This window comes from Solea senegalensis, linkage group LG14 (genome assembly GCF_019176455.1).
Source record: "Solea senegalensis isolate Sse05_10M linkage group LG14, IFAPA_SoseM_1, whole genome shotgun sequence".
Taxonomy (NCBI): Eukaryota; Metazoa; Chordata; class Actinopteri; order Pleuronectiformes; family Soleidae; genus Solea; species Solea senegalensis.
In genome coordinates this window covers 6,958,290-6,978,373 of record NC_058034.1, presented here as the reverse complement: position 1 = coordinate 6,978,373, position 20,084 = coordinate 6,958,290, and the positions used below count along the sequence as shown (strand labels likewise).

Here is a 20,084-nt window from a genome sequence, read left to right as displayed (position 1 = left end):
TCTCTTTGATTTAATTGAGAGTTGGGTACCCAGTCAGTCACCGCACCGCACTGGGGTTAGAGGTTCCGAGGGTGGCAGTGGGCGAGTCCGGTAGGGGTGTGTACCAGGGGGTGGAGACTATGCCATCGAATCCATCGGCCCTGTGAGCGGGTACGATGGGGGCGCTGAGCTTTGGTGGGGGGTTTTGAATGAGCAGGGGAGAATTAGCCCAGACTAGAGATCTTTCACTTTCTGTTATGCACTTCAAAAATACCTGAATAATCAAGGTGTTAGCTATACACAACTATACATATTCACTGTTAAAGTTACAGAGAACTTTGTTAAAAGTTGCTCATTGTTGGACAACTGTTCCTCCACTCTGTCAATGTGAACCCCTGTACAGGGGCCTCTTGTATGGAAGAGGTTGAAATATTACTTTCAATCCAACTGCCCACGTCCACACATGCACCTGCACCAGATAATATATTTAATTTCTTGTGACAGGCATAGGCAAGGCCAAGTCTGTGTTAAAACACTAGACAACATCTGAAGAGAGCACTGTATTGTTGAGGGAGACAAGCTAGCACCATCTTTTCTTTTTTCACTGTGTTCCATTTCATTATTGGAAAACACATCAGCTTTCCCCCCAGCTGCTCTGTGGTGTAAGGAGGATTCCTGGACACAGAAGAGGGGGACTGATAAAGATAGAATTGATTCTAGCCAACAGCTGCAGCCACGGTGAAGGGGTCTCAGTTTGGACCTGCAGCTAACTTTTCTGTTTCTCTCCCATAGTCTCCCCCTCTCTCTCTTGTCTAAAGGCAACTTGTCACTGAGGAAACATCAATCTCCTGCCTCATGACTTCTTAAAGCCTGCCTTCTCCCCTGATGCCTTATCACTTCATCTGCAGGCAAGATTAAAGAGGTCACCTCCAAGTTTCCACAATCGAACTACCTACCAGGTGTACTAAACTGCAGTCATTCTTTTAAGACCGTTCAAAGATGGATGAAGTAGAAAAATATGTCGAAATTTGTAGAACTATTTAAAGAAAATGGAAAACCCTTAGTTGGCTTCTTGATGACAAGATTAATGCTATTTTAATTTCTGTATGGTAAATATAAAGCCACGATCAGCAGCCACCACCATTACCTGAGCATAGCTTCAAGATAGGAAAAGGCAGGGAAAAAACTGCTTGTCTCCGTTAGAAGAAAATATAATCCAATTATCAGCACCTCTGAACAGATTACATTTTGTTTGCAGAATCTGTACAAAAACCATAAAGTGCAAAAACATCATATTGTGGTTTAATGGGGAGTTACACAGAATATAAAGCTTGAAATTCATATTTCACATAAAGAGATACATTCATACCCAACGGCCTAACAGTCCATTATACCTTAAACAAGGTTCCACTATTTGTTGACTCTGTATTTTCCCATCAACAAGCCCACAAGCTGAGAAGTATCCCAGAGCCATGGTCGAAAGGTCGCCAGGTCAAATCCTGAAAAATGTAAATGGCTGGGGTAACTCTGAGCAAGGTACTCAACCATCATTGCTCCTCTGCCCCATTTGTGTGTTCACTACTGGTGTATAAAAGGGATAGGTTAAATGCAGAGGTCAAATTCACTATCACTAATTGCTGTGTGTGCAAATAAAAACAAATTGTAATGCATAAACCGATACTTCAAACAGGAAAGGAAAAGGATCTTTATTGTCATCATACAACCGAAAGTGCACAACAATATTATGAGGTCAGATGTAGGGTTGATCAGACCTGCAGCCACAGAGCAAACAGGGACAACAGGCAGCTAAAACCAGGACACGCTATTGTTGTGCTTATCAGACACTGCACTCCCAAAAAGACTCGCAGCAATAAGCAGAATAAGAACAAATAGAACTATTGTGGGTAAACAAAAGAGCAAGATGTAGAGATGCTTGGACTACTGACTCGTCAGTGACACAAAGAGTATCCTACTGTCCCAACGAAACTGAGCCGAATACATAACAGATGCAAACATGTGGCAACAAAGACAACATTAAGTTCTTCACCTAAAACACTATCTGATAAATGCTATACGATAATGCACCATGTAGGGCTGCAACTAATGATTAATTTCATACTCGATGAATCTGTCGATTATTTTCTCAATCTCAGAAACCATAAAAGATTCATATTTAAGAAGCGGAACAATCAGAAAACTTGTTTCAATTCTTTAAAAACACTAAAACCGATTATGATTGTGATTATCAATATAGTTGACGATTAATTTAATAATAGATTAATAATCGATGAATCGATGAATTGTTTCAGCCCTAGCACCATGCATGTACAGTATGTCCACCCCCTCCTGTGATTATACCAATCCTATGCAAAGAGCAGTTAAACTCTCCACAAAGTGAGATTAACAAGTTGAATCATTAAAATGTCTGCCTCACACTCTACTAAGAACCCATGTCCCATGAAATGACTACACACATACATAACTGCCCAAAATATAAATCAGTTTCATTTTTCATTCACTTTTATCCGTCATTTTAATTTATGTAATAGTATTCAATTTAAGAAAAAGATGCAAAGGTACAGAATTAGACAATTACGCTTAAAATGTGAGAAAACTATTTACAAGAAATGAAACTGAACACAGCTGACCTTCTGTAGGCCTGAATGAACTCAAACCTTCCTTCTGCTCCACAGGGACTTCAACTTGGTGCTCGCTTCAGTGTAATTAAACACATCAAGGGAGAGAGACTGCTGCAGAGGCGAGTGTCATGAGGTTCAGTGTCTCTGTCTCGGTCAGATGACTTCTCATGGCTGTTATAATGTTATTCTGAAGGCCAAAACTGCATTCTGCTGCCACTTCAGACTGCACCAGCGCCACTTTGGCCAGAGTTTTGAAGTCAGCAAACGTTACTCGAAGGGAAGTGATTACAACTCGGCAAGACTCTCTGAATGTTGGATTTCCCGATCCTGCAAGCAATTGCTTCATCGGGAGGAAATCCTGCAGCATCCGCTCCTTCTGAACCAGCAGCAAAGCCGAAGACGGACAATTCTCCATCAACGCGACCCCAGGTATACAGTATGTAAACACTATGGGGAAACTTTTGTGAAACTAATCGTAATATTAAACAAAAGCAGACAATAAGAAGGGACAATAAGGGAAAAATCATATTATTATTATTAGTGCATCTATGCTTCAGTGAGCTCCTCGTTTCAATATAGAGGAAGAAAGCTGGGCCCGAGGACAGCAGTGAGATACGCAGGCAGCCTGCACATATCTGATGATGTACAGGCCTGCCTGAACATTCTAAAGAGAACACATTTTCTAGCTAGCCTTTTATAATTGTATTTTTTCCTTCCAAAAGGCCCTAGAGCTGGTATTCTCCATCTGAAGCGGTTGGTGTAGTAATGGGTCATAGTGATGCATTCATACTGGGACAGGCTTAATTGTATTATCAATCTCATCCAGACAGTGCTTTAGCCCCACAGCTCTGGACATGCTTCTGTCAGACGCTCTGCATTAGCACTGGGGAATGAACCATGAGGAATTGCAATCTTCTCTTTCATCTGTTTCTCAAGCTTTAAAACGGTGGGTTAGCTGGTCAGATGTTGCCGTCCCCTGGTTCTCAATCTCTCTCCATCACAGTCTTTCAGTCTATCCATCTGCCACTCCACCTCTTGCTCTCTTTATCATTCACTTTTGGTTTATGCTGTGTTGGTGGCAACTGAGTAAACACAAGTCCGTTCCAATTTCATGCAATCCTTTAACAAGTTAATTATGTCAAGTCCCACAAAGACTGAGGGCAGACAGAGGAGGTGGCTGCACTGGAACAGGGACAACAGCCCAGGTCTGGTCTTTGTTGTTCTATCTTGATTTGTGTCCTCGGCTCCAAACACTCTCTCATCTCTTTTCTCTTCCCCTCATCTATATTTTCTTGGAGTAACTCCCTCCTTCTTTTCCTCAGTAGTAATCTTTGCTGCTGCTCCAGTGGTGGAAAGAGTTTGGAGATAAAAGTGTTGGGAGCTGAGGAGTCCTTGGCAAGCCTAAGGCAAGTAGAAGGTCAACAGGCCTGCTAAGAAGGGCTGTTATCATCTTGGTAACATGTTATCGGAGAGCCTGCAGTAGTCTTTATTTACAGTTATTGCTCCCTCTGGGTACACACTTCAACGCCCGGGGCTGATTGCTCCATAATGAGTTCAGGAACACAGGAAACCAATGCAAGAAAAGAAGAGAAACAAGAGAGGCAAGAAATCACTGGCCAATAACCAGTAGATCAGCACGGGAAAGTTCAAGGAAGAACAGAAAATGCTAGTCACTGAAAAAACAGGAGAAACTGACAAGAAGAAAACGTACCCTTTTAACCAAGACAGTTTTTCTTCCCAAGTTCCATGTCCTGCAGTTAAGAACAAACAAATCACTACAAATTGGACTGAAGTTTCTCAAATAAGAAACAATCCAATAAATCCAGTATGGCGGTAAATGGCTCTTGACCTGGAGTTGGCTGTATTTTTTATACGGAACTGCCCGGGCTCAGACTGAAAACCCTTGATTTCCATCTCTAATGCCCAGACTGTCCTTTATAATTTACTTTACTCGTAGTGCTTTTACTGTATTTATTTAGTTGAGCAGTACTGAACCGTGTACTAATTGAATTGGTCCATATTTAATGGACTTAAAGGTGAAGGTGCAAAAATGAATCCATGGGTTGTGCCTGTCAGGAGAGAGGACATTTTAAAAACTCAGGGTGTTTTTTTTTGCGTTTGTTTGTTTGTTTTGTTTGTTGGACAGTCATGAGCTATGCACAGGAAATATCTCATTGTGAAACAGCTTTTCAATCTAGGGAATTACACTAAGTGCTGCTACTGTCAATGTAATGCCAGCTTTCCGGGGGGAAAAAAGAAAGAGCAGGAAAAGGCAGTACCGAACGCCATTCAGCACTTTCTTGGCAAAAGAACAGGAGTTTTAAGCAGCCACACTGCCAGGCACTGCACCCAACTAATGCGCATTTAAGGAAAAATTAAGACATGCTGCTTACCTATACGGTATACTATTATTGCCTCGACTATTATTAGAGAATATTCAGCAAAACAAGTCATTTCTATGACAAGCTAATCCTTTTTATACCACCAGATATGGACTTTGGAGATTAAGGGACATAATTTGGTATTCAAGTTGATTTAATTCATTAGAGAATAAGAGTGCAGGGAGATTTTTGGGATGAAGCTTCTCTGTGACTGCAGGAGGTTCCAGATGATGCCAAGTTCATGTTGCAAAGATAACTGTGAAAGTGTAAAGTGTAAATAGGCAAACCTTTACTGACACATTTGCCATTTTGTACATGTACATGTGAATGCTTGCTATAACTATTTCTTTTCAATTAAATAATCTAAATTTACAACCAAAATAAAACAGTTAACAGTATTGAAAATTAAGAGTAAACAAGTATCTTAGTTTCTATTAACATAAGAATAAATATGTTTTATTTCACCCTAGAAACAAGAACACATTCCAACAGAGCAACCTTTGCCTTCAAGTAAATGTCAATACTTTAGACCTACAAGATAGCTGCCTGGTTTCAGAGCAAAAGGTATTCCATCAAAATTCTGCTACTCTCAGTTTTTCCCCCTTCACTGTTAAGGCATATTATGTGCATGAATTTGTGTTATCAAACAAACCCTGGCACATCAATGAAGCTAATCTCAGAGAGAGGTTTCCTAAATAAATCAGCACAGGAAGTGGTAAAGCATCACAAATTTTTGCCATTTTTCCAAACTGTACAGTCTGGCCTGGAATGAAAAATGAGACGTCTGCTCTGAAACTGTGTTTAAGGCATCAGAAATTGCTTGGAAATGAATTACTGAATGAATCACCGGCGTCTCGTGAGCAAGCACCACTTCAACAGCACAGAAATCTAGTAGCAGTAATTTTCACTCATGACACTTTTGTACCACAATACTCGAGGCAAACCCAGAGGCAGTGAGCGGCGACATTCTTAAGCACATTTAGACAACAAAAGAGCTTAGAGATGGATCAAGAGATCAAGAATAAACCTGTTGGTGTCACACCACACCCTTCTATACAAGTGAAAAAAATTGTTATTTATTTTTATGTCACAAATCAGCGACTTATAATATACAAATATTCAGGAAACGGGCATACTTCCCTTCAACCATCGAAATCCCACAGCCACAGTGTGTACGTAGGTGATAATAAAGTTCTTTCACTACTCAAATCTTCTGAAACAGCTTGTTGCTGCTAGCATTTGGTGACATTTTGCAAAGATGATGTGCTGGCTGGGTTTCCTATGCATAGCTCATATCAGGGCCATCAACAATTAACTTACAAAACACTGAGGGTGTTTGTACTAGTTCCTGGCCAAGGAGGCATCTCCAACCAGCGCAACTGAGCCAATGTGTTCATTCAGTGATTAGACATGACCATATGCAACAGGCTGAATGTCAGACGGGATTATCATGCTCTTTCATTTGCTCTGGATTTCATGTTGTCCCACAGATATCACTTATCACCCTCCTGACGACACCAACCATCAACCTCCCATGAAGCGACGCTATGAAAAAAACAGATAGCCGTTATCTCTAGTTATGAGTTATGATGATTCTCTCATCTTGGAGTGTTTGCTCTGCCCAAACATACAAATGAATATACACTCAACAGCTACACAATAAGCACAAACATTAATACTTTTAGGGTCAAGCCAAAAAAAAAAGACCCCACTCATGACATGATGGCATGCAAAGAGACACAGACTTGACAATACATGCTAAAATAAACCCCAATAGAAGATTATGATAACAAATACCACAATAATTATAAAGAGTGGCCAATAAATAGCATATATCAAAAACAATGGTCTTGCCAACAGCTCCCAGACAACTCAAATTTATCTCTATACTCGGCTTCTGACTTAAAAGAAAGAGAGAGAGGAGAAAACTGCTAAAAGGGAAAACTGGAGAGGCCATTTGGTGATTTGAGCAGTGAAGCTTCACCACTGCCAAGGACATGTAAGAGAGACAGAGAGACTGGGAGTGCCTCTCAATACATCAAATGTCAGGAGTGCCCCCTCCTACTCAGACGAATGGATCTTATTGTGGAAAGCCCATAAGAGCTTGAGCAATCTAAGGTCAGTGAGCGACATAAGAAATACAATAAAAAGTCAAAACCTGAACCATCAAAAGGCCACATGACTGCACAATGCATCGACATATGTGGGGGGAATGGGAGTCATAAAAGTTCTGAATAATGCTCATTAAAAGAAAAATCATAATAAGAACAATTTCCATACAGAGAGGGAGGAGAGAGAAGGCATGGAGCAGTTTACTGCGGCAAGCCACTCCTCCTGAGCATCTGGTTTGATTGTAAAAAAAACATTTGCTTTTTTATTCAATGGAAAACGTAACTCCTGATTCACAAGGAACTCTGGCATATACAAATATTTCTGACACATTTTCCCCCATCACCAGACCACAAGCCGGCCACCCACCGCTCACTAATAACATTTCTCTCTGTACTTCCTTAGTTCTTTCTCTCTTCTCAACCATCTCACTCTTGATCTCAGTCTCTGTCGTTCCATATCTGCTCTGTAAATTCTGCTTTGAGTATGACTCTAATCGGACTTTCTTTAGAGGATCTGTGCAGCTGCAACATAACAATTTCTGGGAGGAGATAAGGCTTGACAGATTAAAGACACTGTTCTGTGTTTGAGAAAAGGAAAGAGAAAATTTAAGAAAAACAGTAAAACCCTCATCAGAAGCGAACTCCTCACAGTTGAAAGGCAAGTTTCCACTGAATGGAACGGTTTGGTGCAGTTCGGTTCAGTACGATACGTATTTTGTTGCGTAACCATTAGGAATATGGTAAAACTTGTCATGTTGTTGAGACAAACGTCACAAACAGAGCGGGAAAAAAAGAGTTGCTGGATGTCCTCCATTGTCCATACAATTTGTATATGTTGTTCATCCAGGTTTATGACCATGAAATGCAATCAGTATTTATTTTATCCAACAATCTAAGCTGTATTGTATTTGGACAAATCTGCTTTTTGGTCTTGATTTGAAATAAAACAAATGATGAGAAGACGATTTACTGTATATCTTTGCTTCTTTGACAAATCAGCTACTTTTGATATCTCTCAAATTGATTTTTTTTTTTAGTTTTGCCTTTTCAAGCCTCATTATTATATCCTTCTCTTACAAGGTCACCTCTCCACTGCTCATATTGACAGACAACCCCACCTCAATCAAAATGTCAGATCTCCAACAAGAAACATGAAGCAGCCAAGAGTTCAATTTTCACTGCCTACTTAAGCCTAAAACAGATTATGGATGAGCATTAATGTTTGATTTTCATTTGATTACAAAATGACGACCAGACCTTTTTTTATTCACTTGTAAACCTGTGATGTTGTTGCTGAAGATTCAGAAGAAGGATTTCACCTGGCGGCTCAGACAGGTCTAAGTGACAGTTGTGACAACAGCAGCGTTTCAGATGTGTAGCCTTTGCTGCAGCACAGCTCTGCTAACAAACATTGATATTTCAATTACTATTGACTACAAATAATCGGATAATACCCATCCCAAGCACAGTTACATCTCTAAAGTAGAGAAGAGCCAGATCTGCTTCAGATGATTGCCAGGACTTTGTGGTTGTACCTTTGATGGGAGGGTGAATAGGAGGAGTGGAATGTATCAGTTGTGTTTGTCATACCGTACTCTGCATATAATGATTATTTTCAGTCAATTATTTTCTTGATAAACTGAGTACGAGTTTGGTTTTGTTGTTGGTGAAAAGTGTTTCCCAAATCTCGAAATGGTGATTTTCTCAAATGCCTTAACCATAATGTATAATATAAGAATGTATTATTGTTATGTGATATTATGTGAAGCAAAGAAATAAGAAAATATTCACATTTAAGGAGCGGAAAACTCAGGGAGCTTGTTTGAATTATTAAAAAATAAAAAGACTCAAACCAATATAATCGATTATAAAATAGTTGACAATTAATTTAGTCATTTTAATTGATCAATTGTTGCAGCCATAACGGTGCCAAAGTCTCTGGGCACCACCGGTTTTGTTGTGTTTATGTCTGTCAAAATCGGATTGATCCAAATTTGGATTGAAATGGTGTGACTATAAGTTGGTCTTATATATTATTGTAAACTCTCTGTGAGTTTGACTTATACAATGTGTCTATGTTATGTATGCATGTCTTACATAACCTGCCATAGTAGACCTTGACCTGTAGAAAGCAGGACAGACACAGGTTTTAACCAGTAACATCAATTAGGATTCCACTCCATGTTTAAGAGAGTCAGGGTCACCCGACACTTTAAGCTGTTTTATTAAGTTTTATTTTAAAACTGCATACAGGTTTACTGCATTTTCTAGATGTCTTAATTGACAAATAATAGTACTGTATTTGCACAGTACAACAGTGACATGTAGTGTTTTTAAAACAGTTACTACAATCCCGCTTTGCATGACCATTGTTCAAGTAGAATGCCAGATTTGACAAAACATGGAAAGCTGAAGCTGCACTTACAACCAACGTTCATGTACGTTACACATACTGTAAAAAACTGTCTCACCATCTGATTTATTATGAAGCTATTTGATTAATCTTCATAAATTAGCAAAAAGCAAAAGATTAAAAGTGAAAGTGAGAAAATGTATACTGTTAATATGATAGCTGTGCCATCACATCATATCATCATTTTATGTCATAATATAATCCATATATCTGTGAGTGGGATGGCTGTTTTAGGGTGATATGAAAATGTGACATCATCAAATCATACAAAATAATATAATCCATTTCTTATGTACAGCACCTTTTATATCTTCAGAGGTAGACAAACATAAAAAGTGTGACTGTGAAAATACCATTTAAATATTTTTCGGCATCTTTATTCAAAGCTTTATCTCCTCCGTTTAACATCAAAGGCAAGTAAGGTTAATAACTCACAAAAATACCCACGTCTCAAACTCTCAAGAGGTCTTGACTATTTGGGTCACAGAAATAGCTGTGGGTGCATATATTTTCTCCAGTCCGCCATATTAGTTGGATCGTATTGAGTGAATTGATTGTAAATCCAGATGACTCTATGAGTTGTGCTTATCAATGGACCCCATTAAACACTTGTCACCCCCGGGGAATGTCTTTGACCATGCAAGTCATTGTCAGCAGACAGCAGAGCAACTAATCAATGAGTTCTTAATTACATCTGGTGCACGGTCCAAAGGTGCAGTAAAACAATATGTACGCGCTGTCAGTGTCATCCGTTTGTTGAGACAGATTCCACTTTAGTCAGCAACATTGTGATGATGCTTTCACAAAAAAAACAAAACTGGGATGTCAACAGTTGTGGTGGGTGACAAACAAATGTGACAAGACAAGATAAGAATGTCATTTGGATTTGTCTTTAAAAAGAATAAAGAAAACAATTAGGCTTCTCTCATCATTTTTATGAATCTTTGCCTTTTGACACAATACGTAACAATAGACCAAGACTGAGTGTTTACAGATTCACAAAATCTGTTCTCTGCTGTGATATTTTTCATTGTCCTTAACAGGATAAAAAAACAACCCATAATCTTAATAAGTCAAAATTTGCATACTCATATTTACACACTCAACTAAGACAATTAGTAAAGTTTGCAAAATTGTACTCAGTATGTACAAGTATGTAATCTTTAAGCATACTGTAGTAAAAGGTCTTTTAATGTAACTACTGTATATAAATCTGCAGGGCCATCCCTAACTTGATCAGCATAGGGCTGACAACAAAGTAAATTAAGCGTCATCTAAATGTAAATTAGGTTTTATACATTTGACAAACAGCTAACATAGCCAGTGTCTGTTTTAATAAACCAATTAGATTTTACTTTGTGTTATACTAATGCAGCAAAACAAAACCTTTCCTTTACGAAAATCTTCACGGAACAGAGATAGCGATCAAACAAAGGAAACAACAGGAGACAGACAGAAAAGCTCAGGAGCATGATGCGCATGCATACATTTCAGATGGAAATGTCTGCTTGAAATACTGTGCTTTGAATATTCAGTCTGGTTTAAGAAGTGTGAAACAGACACAGGCTTTGAGAAATATCCGCGCAACATGCACATTGTAAATACTGTATTACATCATTCAAGGTAATACCAAATATTCTCCATAATGCCAAAATGATGTGATGACATGCGAGATGTCATGATGGGTTTCCAATTTGCCTTCACGCAGCACTGCACAGATATGGTAATGAGACTAGCAGGGTGTAATGTTTCCTAAAATGTTTAAACCGTTAGTCAATGAATTATTAGAATTTAACTGATAAAGAATGTATTAACTAATTAACCAAAAATGTCTGTTTCCTTTCAAAACTGTTCCTATACTGTTCATGTGGTCTAAAATGTCATGATTATTATCCATCTTGTGCTAATAAAAGTTGGCTAACATGGACCACAGGTGCAATCACCCCACCTTAATGGGACCAAAACAGAGACATCATCCATGTTGTAACAAAAATGACCAGGATAGCTATATTTACAAAATCATACACATTAAGGGTTCATAACGTAACAACTTTTATTAAATGACCTTAAGGGTCATAAGGCAGGTAAAATGAAACAACAGACCATTAATTTGACATTGGCAAACATCAATGCATCTCCCATTCTAACTTTAGTAAAGCAGTTACTGGAAAGAGATAAATATCAATTCCATAAATCATTCAGGAGATGTATCCGGATCCAGAGATACTGGTATGTTAGTTGATCTCAGTGTATGAGCTTAGCACCCATTAATCAATGTCTCAGATCCTCTGGCCATATTATCCAAGACAAAAAATTATTTAAAAAAAAGAAAAGGGTCATCACCACAGTGATATTGGCACTAGCGGATATTTATGCACTGGGACTATATTTATGCATTCACCTTCACAGGACAATTGTCTACGATGTACAACAATGTGGATCAAGTTATGCTTTTTTATTTATCATATTTTCTTTATTTATCACTGTATATCAGTTTGGATTTCTTCATGTTGATTTATTTGTATCAAACGTGGGACACGCAGCAACCAAGCAAACTTCTTACTTTGAAAGTCAGGTGTATCTACAACAAAATACTAAAATAGGGTAAAGATGAAGCTCATGTAACTCTCCAGAGGCTAAAATGGGCTTGTCAGTGAATATATGAAATATCAGTGCCTTCTGAACTTCATCTCTTCACATATATTTAAACCCCGAGAGCCTGTAGTTCCCTGATTTACTTGCCAACTTCTGTCATTGAGGATCTGACCAACTGACCTCTTCAGGGTTGACACAAGACACAAATGGCATATACCACTCAACTCAACAAAACATCTCTTGATGTATTAGTTATTTGCTTGCTTTTTAAAGGTGTAATGTTTTTCAGTTTCACTACTCACCACTCTCAAAGCAAGCATCAAAAACCAGATGTCCTTTTCGCAGCACTCCAGAGTATCCTGGTGGGCTCACCATCAGCTTGTTCACATTGCCCACCAAGGCATCCTCTCCTCCAGTTTCATTGCCTGAAGAACAAGTGCAAGATACAAATTAGGAACAAATCACTTAGTTATAGGTGATGTAGCAAATAGTCTTGTGAGATAGGGGAGTGGATTGAAATGGAGGGAAAAGTTGTGGGTTTGGCAGAGGTTTGTGCTCCGAGTGGTTTCTCTACTTTATTGTTGGTTATCAGGGTGCAAGGGGGATTTCAACGAGCATGTTTAAAAAGTTTTTTTCGTGTAATAGTCATAGAAGCCATGCTCGTTGTAAACAATTCGGAAATGGAAGGAACAATGAAACAACATTTTGAACAATCACTTCTGTGTAATCCTTCAACTACACAGTCCTCATGTTTCAAAGTATTTTAACACCTGTAAGGTGATTTTAGGCTCAAGTCTTTATCTATTTTGTTGTAGTGACGCTTAAAACATGTTTACATTTGTTTATTAATTGCAGATGTTAGTGAAGACCTGCATGGCATCAGGTGCCGTGAGGTGGGGGACTCAAGTCTGACTTAAATCGCAAATTCCGGACTTGAGACTTTGCTTGACTAACATTGGTAACATGAGGGGTTAATGTTGCAATTTGTTTTTGAAACACAGAAAAAAATGGGTGTCTGTTTCTGTGACCTTTGCGTTCAAATCCCACAAACAAAGGTAAGACAGGAAGTCAGTTACTAGCTATTTTATGCAAGTTAACGTTTTGGAGGGTCCAAAGCTGGTTATGATAAGTGTGCTAAACATTTTCATAGTTTAATGGAGGCATAATTTCAGTTTCCTTTACATGTTAGGCTCTGTGGGTTTATTTATTTTCATTTTATTGGTGTTAATTATATATTTTTTTATTATTATTATTTCTTTTAATAAAAAAATCAGTCGTATGGGACCATGTGACAGTCTTTACATTGTATGAGAAAGATAAAACTCGACGTGACTCACTCACATCTCTGCTACTCAGCAGCTCACAGGAGGAGCTAAAGGTAACACTGCTAGCTAACATACACTAATAGCCACTACACCTGGTGTAAACCACTCCTCGTTGCTATGGTGATAGGGTTTTGTTAACATGCATTCTTCTCAAACGGCACCTCGTCCGTATAAAATCAATTACATGTAGGGCCAGGGTGCATATAGCGATAACCATAACAAACAGGTGACATGAGTCTTGTTTACTTCCGTGCACCTGCTAGCTTGAAGGTTAGCACACTTCACGTTAGCGTCAATACAGACACGCAGCGAGCCTGAAACATGCACAGAGTATGCGTCAGGTCCCGGTGTGTCCCGCGCCTCGTACTGCATGTACAGCAATGAATAGGAAACCAGGTAAGAGTCAGTTTTACACACCGGTCTCGACGTCTCTGGTGGTGCTTCCCTCCATCTTCCTCTCCATTCCGTTACAGACGCTCTCTGTGCGTTGCCTCGGCAACGGAGCAGGAGGAAAAGAGAGGGAGTCGCAGTCATCTCCATCAGTGCACATCAGCAGACGTATATACAGTCTACAAAGTGCTGTGAGACCATATAGTTCCTGTTTAAATTCAGAATCAAACAGAAGGACAAACACGAATATTGAATAGGTATGTGCAAAGTGCAGACAGCAAATAAATGGTGCTAAATAATGTTAGTATGCACATAAATTAAACTGTAAAATACTAAACTAGCATTAGGCCGTTTGCACAGTAGCCATTTTGACAGGTCACTGGTGTAAATAATCAAAATAATGGTGATTGACCTCCATTTAGCTTCCTCTTTTTCAGGGTGTGCGTTAGTAGTACACTGTCCTGACTTACATGAGCAACATGAGCCATCAATGAGTTCAGTAACACCTGTACTTTTCCTGATATCTCATGTCCAAAGGCCCTTTCATCATCTCAAGAAAACAAACAGCATTTCTCAATGATAATCCTTAAGTGCTTCGATTTAATACTTTCCTTTCAAGATAACAACATAAAAATTATTTCCACCTTCTCTCGGCACTTAACATGAGTATTTCATCTGCCTTTAGACTGTAAAAGAAAAAAGTTTCTTGCTCACACCTCAGTTTTAGTTTGAAAAAAAGCCAATCATTGCAGAGAGCAGACAGAGACCCTGAATTATCCTGTAGATCGATTAAAGCTGGAGGTTTTCTAGGCAATTGGAGCGTAGATGTCATCAAGGCCAATCAAGCCTAGCTCTATTCCTTTCCCATTACAAAGGCTTCACCTGATTAAGTACATCAAATGAGCAGCCGCACAACTCCTGGAGCAAGAGGCATACAGGCTGCTGCTAATTTTCAGGTTATAAGCTGCATGTAACAGGACCAAATGAGTGAGACCAGGGAGAGGGCAATGGTTTTCCACGCTGTGTGTGATCTGTATTTGATGGCAAGCATCAACAGGCTGTTGAGTCGATGGGCTGGACTGATTATTTTGTAGATGACAGAAGAAGAATACAGAGCTGCTGTGTAATATTCTGTTGCTATTAAAAATTGAATAGCTGTCCTCCATGCAATGTCAGTCCTTCAACACCATGCCATTTAAAGAGCTCTATGGTGGTGCAATCACTCATTTTCAAGAGGGAGATTGAAATTGAATTATGGAGCATGAGAAGAACTAATTTGATATGCCACACGTTCCCCTTGTTTTTCAGTTATCAAATAGAGAGACGGCAGAAGTGTGGCTGAATTTAGTGCAGGATTGTGTTTTATCTCTGCTGGATTTGGATCACTTTAGATTATGCAACTTCAAACTCAGTTGGTGCTATAATACAAATAATTATCTCCAATTACATGTGATATGGCTGTGATGTGTGTTGGAAACAGCTTATAATGTTATTCTGTTTTTCTTAAAGGTTTCCCCTTTTCCTTTAAAGCTCCATATTCTATATTCATGTGTCATGCTTAAAATATGTTTGATGGATTAAAAATAGCAATAACACTTTCAACAATAACCCGTCTCGCTCTCTCTCTCTCTCTGCCCAAGTACCGCTCTGCATGCATGCGGTATGGTTCTTGTCATGGTGTTTGCAAAGTGCAGCAGTGATTTAATGAACGCATCCATCGCTGCAAAAACAGAATAACATGAAAGAAATGTACAGTTCTCACTGTGGCCTCTCAAGTTTTAATGATCTCTCAAGAGAGTGTGTTTTTCACATGTTTATCAAAACTATTTTTTCAACCCCTCGTGATTCCTGCACATTTGAATGTGCTTCACATGTAGACATGTCTGTCATGGTTTAAAAACAGATTCTCCTGTTACATAAAGAAACTGTGGATATTTTAAGCGTGGGTTGCGAGTGACTGGAGGACACACCGACCACGGCATCCCATTCCCGTGCAGAACATATCACAAAGCCCTTGGGGAAACAGTAGCTTTGGCAGAGCAAAGACATGTTTCAAGCTTTGCTTTTCACTCTTTCAGAAAGATACTCCTTCTTTTCAACTGTAAAATGATCAAATAAGTCAGTGCTTGTGGCTCAACATGACAAGTGAGAGGAAAAAACTGACACAAAGAATTTCTTGTTTATGTTCCCAGCCTGAAGCTTGATGTCTGTATGTGAGTGTGCTGGTCGAGAAACTGTGTGTCTGGATTTGTACTCTAGCAAGTACAGGGGAGACCTTTTACCTTAATTTTCAGAAAAGAAACGGACTCACACACGTGAAGTCCATCATGCCGTATCAAAACACAAGAAGCAGGGTGTTGGAAACGCATGGCTGTGAGAGAGGCAGGTTTGGGAGGTTGCAGAGGGGAATGCAGGACACAGGGAATCACTATGGTGACAGCAGTTAGGGAGCTCAGGGGAGATAGGCTGGGTCAGAGAGGAAGGCTTGAGAGGCAGCTGACTGAGGAATCAGTCCTCACTATGGATGATTCAACTGACAGCACCCTACCCCCCACTGACCCACCAGGCTCTGCCCAGCCATCCCCAGAGACTGTGGCCTTAACAGAACAGGGATGTGATGTGGCTAGCAGTCCTTTTTCTGAAGGGAAAACAATTAAACGGAACTGAAGCCAAGTGAGAACAACAGTGTCATTACACGGTTATGTTGTTGATGATACCTTCACATATCCAGTTAGTGATGAAAATGTGCTAATTTAAAACATGTAAACTGTATTATGTGCCTCCTCCTTGGCGTCTCCACATATTTGCTCTCTCGCTGTCAGGCATAAACATCTGTTAAAACAGAGTCCGTTTCTCACACTTGCTCTGTTTTCCCATTAGCCCCACTCTCATTTCTTCATCATAACCCACACCTCCTTGTGTCTGTCACTTCCTCTGTTTCTCTGTCCCTCTCTCCCCCCCCACCCCCCCTCCCTTCACTGTGCTGGATAGTGTCCACCTAAACAGATGGTCCAGTGTCAATAGGCCGCTATTAACTGGCCACTCTCCCCACTCTGATCCAAGACGGCAAAAAGCACATTCAAAACACTGACAATAAATCCTGCGCCGCGATGATGGAGCCGCAAGTAAGACGCCAATGAGATTAGCATTAGTGCAGACATTGATTATCACTCGAGCAGCATTTCTCCCATAAAATGTTATTTCATATTATTTTCTTTTCATTAAAACTCCAAATTTCATGAATATCCTCACTTTTTCTGCATTTTGCTTGATGCAGATGCAGAATACGATGAGTCATTATTCTGAAATGTCCCAAGTGTTGTTGAAATTGTCTAAGGATGTAGTGATTCATATTCTTGGCTCACATGTCCCTCATTTCTTTTCCCTGTGTTTGTTTGCTCTGTAGCTGGGATCTCCTGCCATGCTTGTGACAAGCTGCTTCGTCATTTGTGTGCCACACCTTGCTGAGGAGAAGGACAACCATCTGACCTTGATGCTCGCATCAGCCCAACCCTCGCGTTTTCTGTCTGGTTGCCATTACTGAGAGGTACCCGTCATTTCCACTCTGTTGAGTTGTCTTGATAGAGTGCGGGTGTTATTAGATTCCATTACTTTACTAAATAACTGTCAAAAAACACATACAAGAAAGTTTTAGATGCTTTCTTTTCCCCTAAAGTTTGTGGTAGTCCATTTCCACACTGGAATCCACATCAATTGTGTAAAAGCCATTACTGAATGTCAGAACCAAAACCCTAACCGATCCATTTAACCCAGCTTGATTTCCATTTGACCGCTACATTAATGCTTTTTATACAGTCTATACCTGTGTCTTATAAACACAGATGAAAACATGAGAGGAAACACTAAAACGATAGGAGTGGCACAGAGAGGAAGGGATGTGGCAGCGATGGTGTCGTTGTAGGAACAGTCTTCCCACCTTGTGGCAGCACAGTGAACTGTAGCTGCATCAATGTGTGAGCAATAGAGGCAGAGAGAAAGAGAGAGAGAGAGGAGAGAGAATGATGCAAAGAGAGATGGAGGGAGAGAGGTAGAGCGAATTAGGAAGGGAGGGAGAGCAAAGGAGAGAGCCACAGTGAGTGATACAGCAAGAGAGAGAGCGAGAGAGAGAAAGAGAGAGAGAGAGCAAAAGGGAGGGGAGTTTAAACTAAGTGCTATGTTTTGGGACAGGCTGATCTGCTAGCGAGCAGTGTGAGGATCGGAGTGTATTGTGTGAGCCAGTGTGCGGGGGACAGATAAGGAAACCAGCCAGCTCGACCCACCGTCTGCCTGACTGTCTGATTCCATGTGCTGACTCTTGGGAGATTTAAAAAAAAACTGCATACTGACTCCTTAGACGTGTGCGGAGATTCTGGGCACAAACTCCACCACTATAGCTACAACCAGCCGAGGTGCATCTACAGACAGGAGAGAGAGAGAGAGAGAGAGAGACAGACAAATAAGAGGACTGAAAAATCACAACTCCAAAATCAGAAAATCAGAGAAAGGATTTTTTTATCCCCCCTTTTTTCAATTGATTTCATTTTTTTCTTTCTTTCTCTTTTGTGTTCCCGGGACTGACTCCCAGCCATTGACAAAAAAAAAGGGGGAGCGAGCAAAGAACTGAAGACAATCTGAAAACAAAAGGACTGAACGAATCAAAAACACTGAATCTGAACATGTTCGAAATAAGCCGAACACTCAACGCCGCTTTGTTGAGCAATGAGGTAAAGAGATTTGGATTTGCTTCTTTCTCCACACCTCACTTGTATGTGTCTGCTGCCAACCATTCTGTCATGTGTGTTATTGTATGTCTGTGCATGTGTGTGTGTGTGTGTGTGTGTGTGTGTGTGTCGGGACACCTCAGTATGTTCATGTAGCCAGAAGGCATATAGTGGATGATTGATAACTGCTGCTGTTTATTATATTTCTCTAGCACGATGGTCAGTACACTTCTCACACTCATCCTGGCTTGTAATAATAAATGGAGAGCTAGTGTTTCGACTTTAAATTCCCCGATTGTAACAAAACCAAGGTAGCTATCAAAAATCCATCCTAGGTAGGATTGCTTGTGAAATTGCCCACCTGGGGCTAAAAATTGTATGTGTGACTTCATGTGCACGCACAGTGCGTCTGTGAGCGTGTGTGTGTGTGTGTGTGTGTGTGTGTGTGTCCACACGTGCATTTGTGAGAGAGCAAAGCGTTCTGTAATCCCCTCTACCTCCTCTTTCTACATGTTCCCCCCACTCCAACCTTTCTCACTGTCCTTCCTACCTGCTGTTTTCCTTCCCTTCTTTCACACCCCTTCCCTCTCTCTGATTTCCCTCTCTCTCACCTCCCATCTCCTCCTGTGCCTGTGTATGAGTGTGTGTGTTTTGTGAGCAGCATCTCAAGATGATGGCGAGGTACGGGCAGCTCTCGGGACTAGCAGCCAGTGGCGTGGGCTCCGTCCCCGAGACGCACTCGCCGCTATTTCCCAGGGATCTCCTGTCATCGCCAGCCCAGATGGGCTTCAGGTCACCTTTGGTAAGAGGATAGACAGACCGATATATCTTCATCTCTTAATGAGCACAGGCAGGAATATTATCAAGAAAAGAATACTGGCGAAAATGGTGCGAGTGGTATTTAATAGAAGTGTGAATCTGTCCGAGTGTGTTTGACCAAAAGAGCAGAAAGAGAGTAAATCAATTGTGGGATTCTGCCTGTGTCCCCAATGGATATTATTAATAAATATTAACATTGTTGTGTTTGCTCAATTACGGACGCCTAGTCTGTCTTTAGCCTCTGCCAGTCAGACTGTTGTCGAGGGAATTTATCGTGTTTTTGTGTGTGTGTGTGTGTGTGTGTGTGTGTATATATATGCATGCTTGGATGAGTGTGCGTTCATATGGGTAATAATATTTTATGTGTTGTATAGTGTGATTTTGTGAGCATATGCAATATTCAGTGTTTGCATTTGCCCTTTGATAACCAATCCGCATTCTTTTGTAATTAGTACATTAGCAGTACAGCTCTAATTATTTAAAAAGTTTATATGAAATCCTTTACAAGTGGAGTATGTTTCCCCAGCACCCCTAGGAGATATTGTGTAAGATGACAGATTTCAAATTACATTTGATCAGAACTATCAATCTAATACAATGCGTGTCAACATCTGACAAGTCACATTAGCAAAGGAAGCAGAAGCAGAGTTGATGGATGGGATATTTTTGCACTGCAGTCAACATCACTTTGGCATTTACATAGAAAAGGTT

General features: G+C 40.1%; 2 protein-coding genes across 6 annotated transcripts in view; one reads left to right on the top strand and one right to left on the bottom strand.

The window, feature by feature from the left end:
- The window catches only part of agbl4 (AGBL carboxypeptidase 4), a 261,521-nt gene extending 247,587 nt beyond the window's left edge, over nucleotides 1–13,934 (bottom strand). Inside the window, exons 1-2 of the mRNA XM_044043400.1 lie at nucleotides 13,861–13,934; nucleotides 12,421–12,543 (exon numbers count right to left, since the gene is read on the bottom strand). Of these exons, the coding sequence (XP_043899335.1) occupies nucleotides 12,421–12,543; nucleotides 13,861–13,906 (169 nt within the window). The 5' untranslated portion in view covers nucleotides 13,907–13,934. The remainder of the gene's footprint in view (nucleotides 1–12,420; nucleotides 12,544–13,860) is intronic.
- A 3,987-nt stretch (nucleotides 13,935–17,921) lies between these two features.
- The window catches only part of elavl4 (ELAV like neuron-specific RNA binding protein 4), a 71,486-nt gene continuing 69,323 nt past the window's right edge, over nucleotides 17,922–20,084 (top strand). For 2 of the 5 annotated variants that reach the window (XM_044043845.1, XM_044043844.1), the window contains exons 1-2: nucleotides 18,327–18,557; nucleotides 19,216–19,356. In XM_044043845.1, the coding sequence (XP_043899780.1) occupies nucleotides 18,510–18,557; nucleotides 19,216–19,356 (189 nt within the window). In that variant the 5' untranslated portion in view covers nucleotides 18,327–18,509. Of the gene's footprint in view, nucleotides 18,558–19,215; nucleotides 19,357–20,084 lie in introns of all 5 variants that reach the window. The other 3 variants (XM_044043843.1, XM_044043842.1, XM_044043846.1) reach the window with 2 other exon arrangements.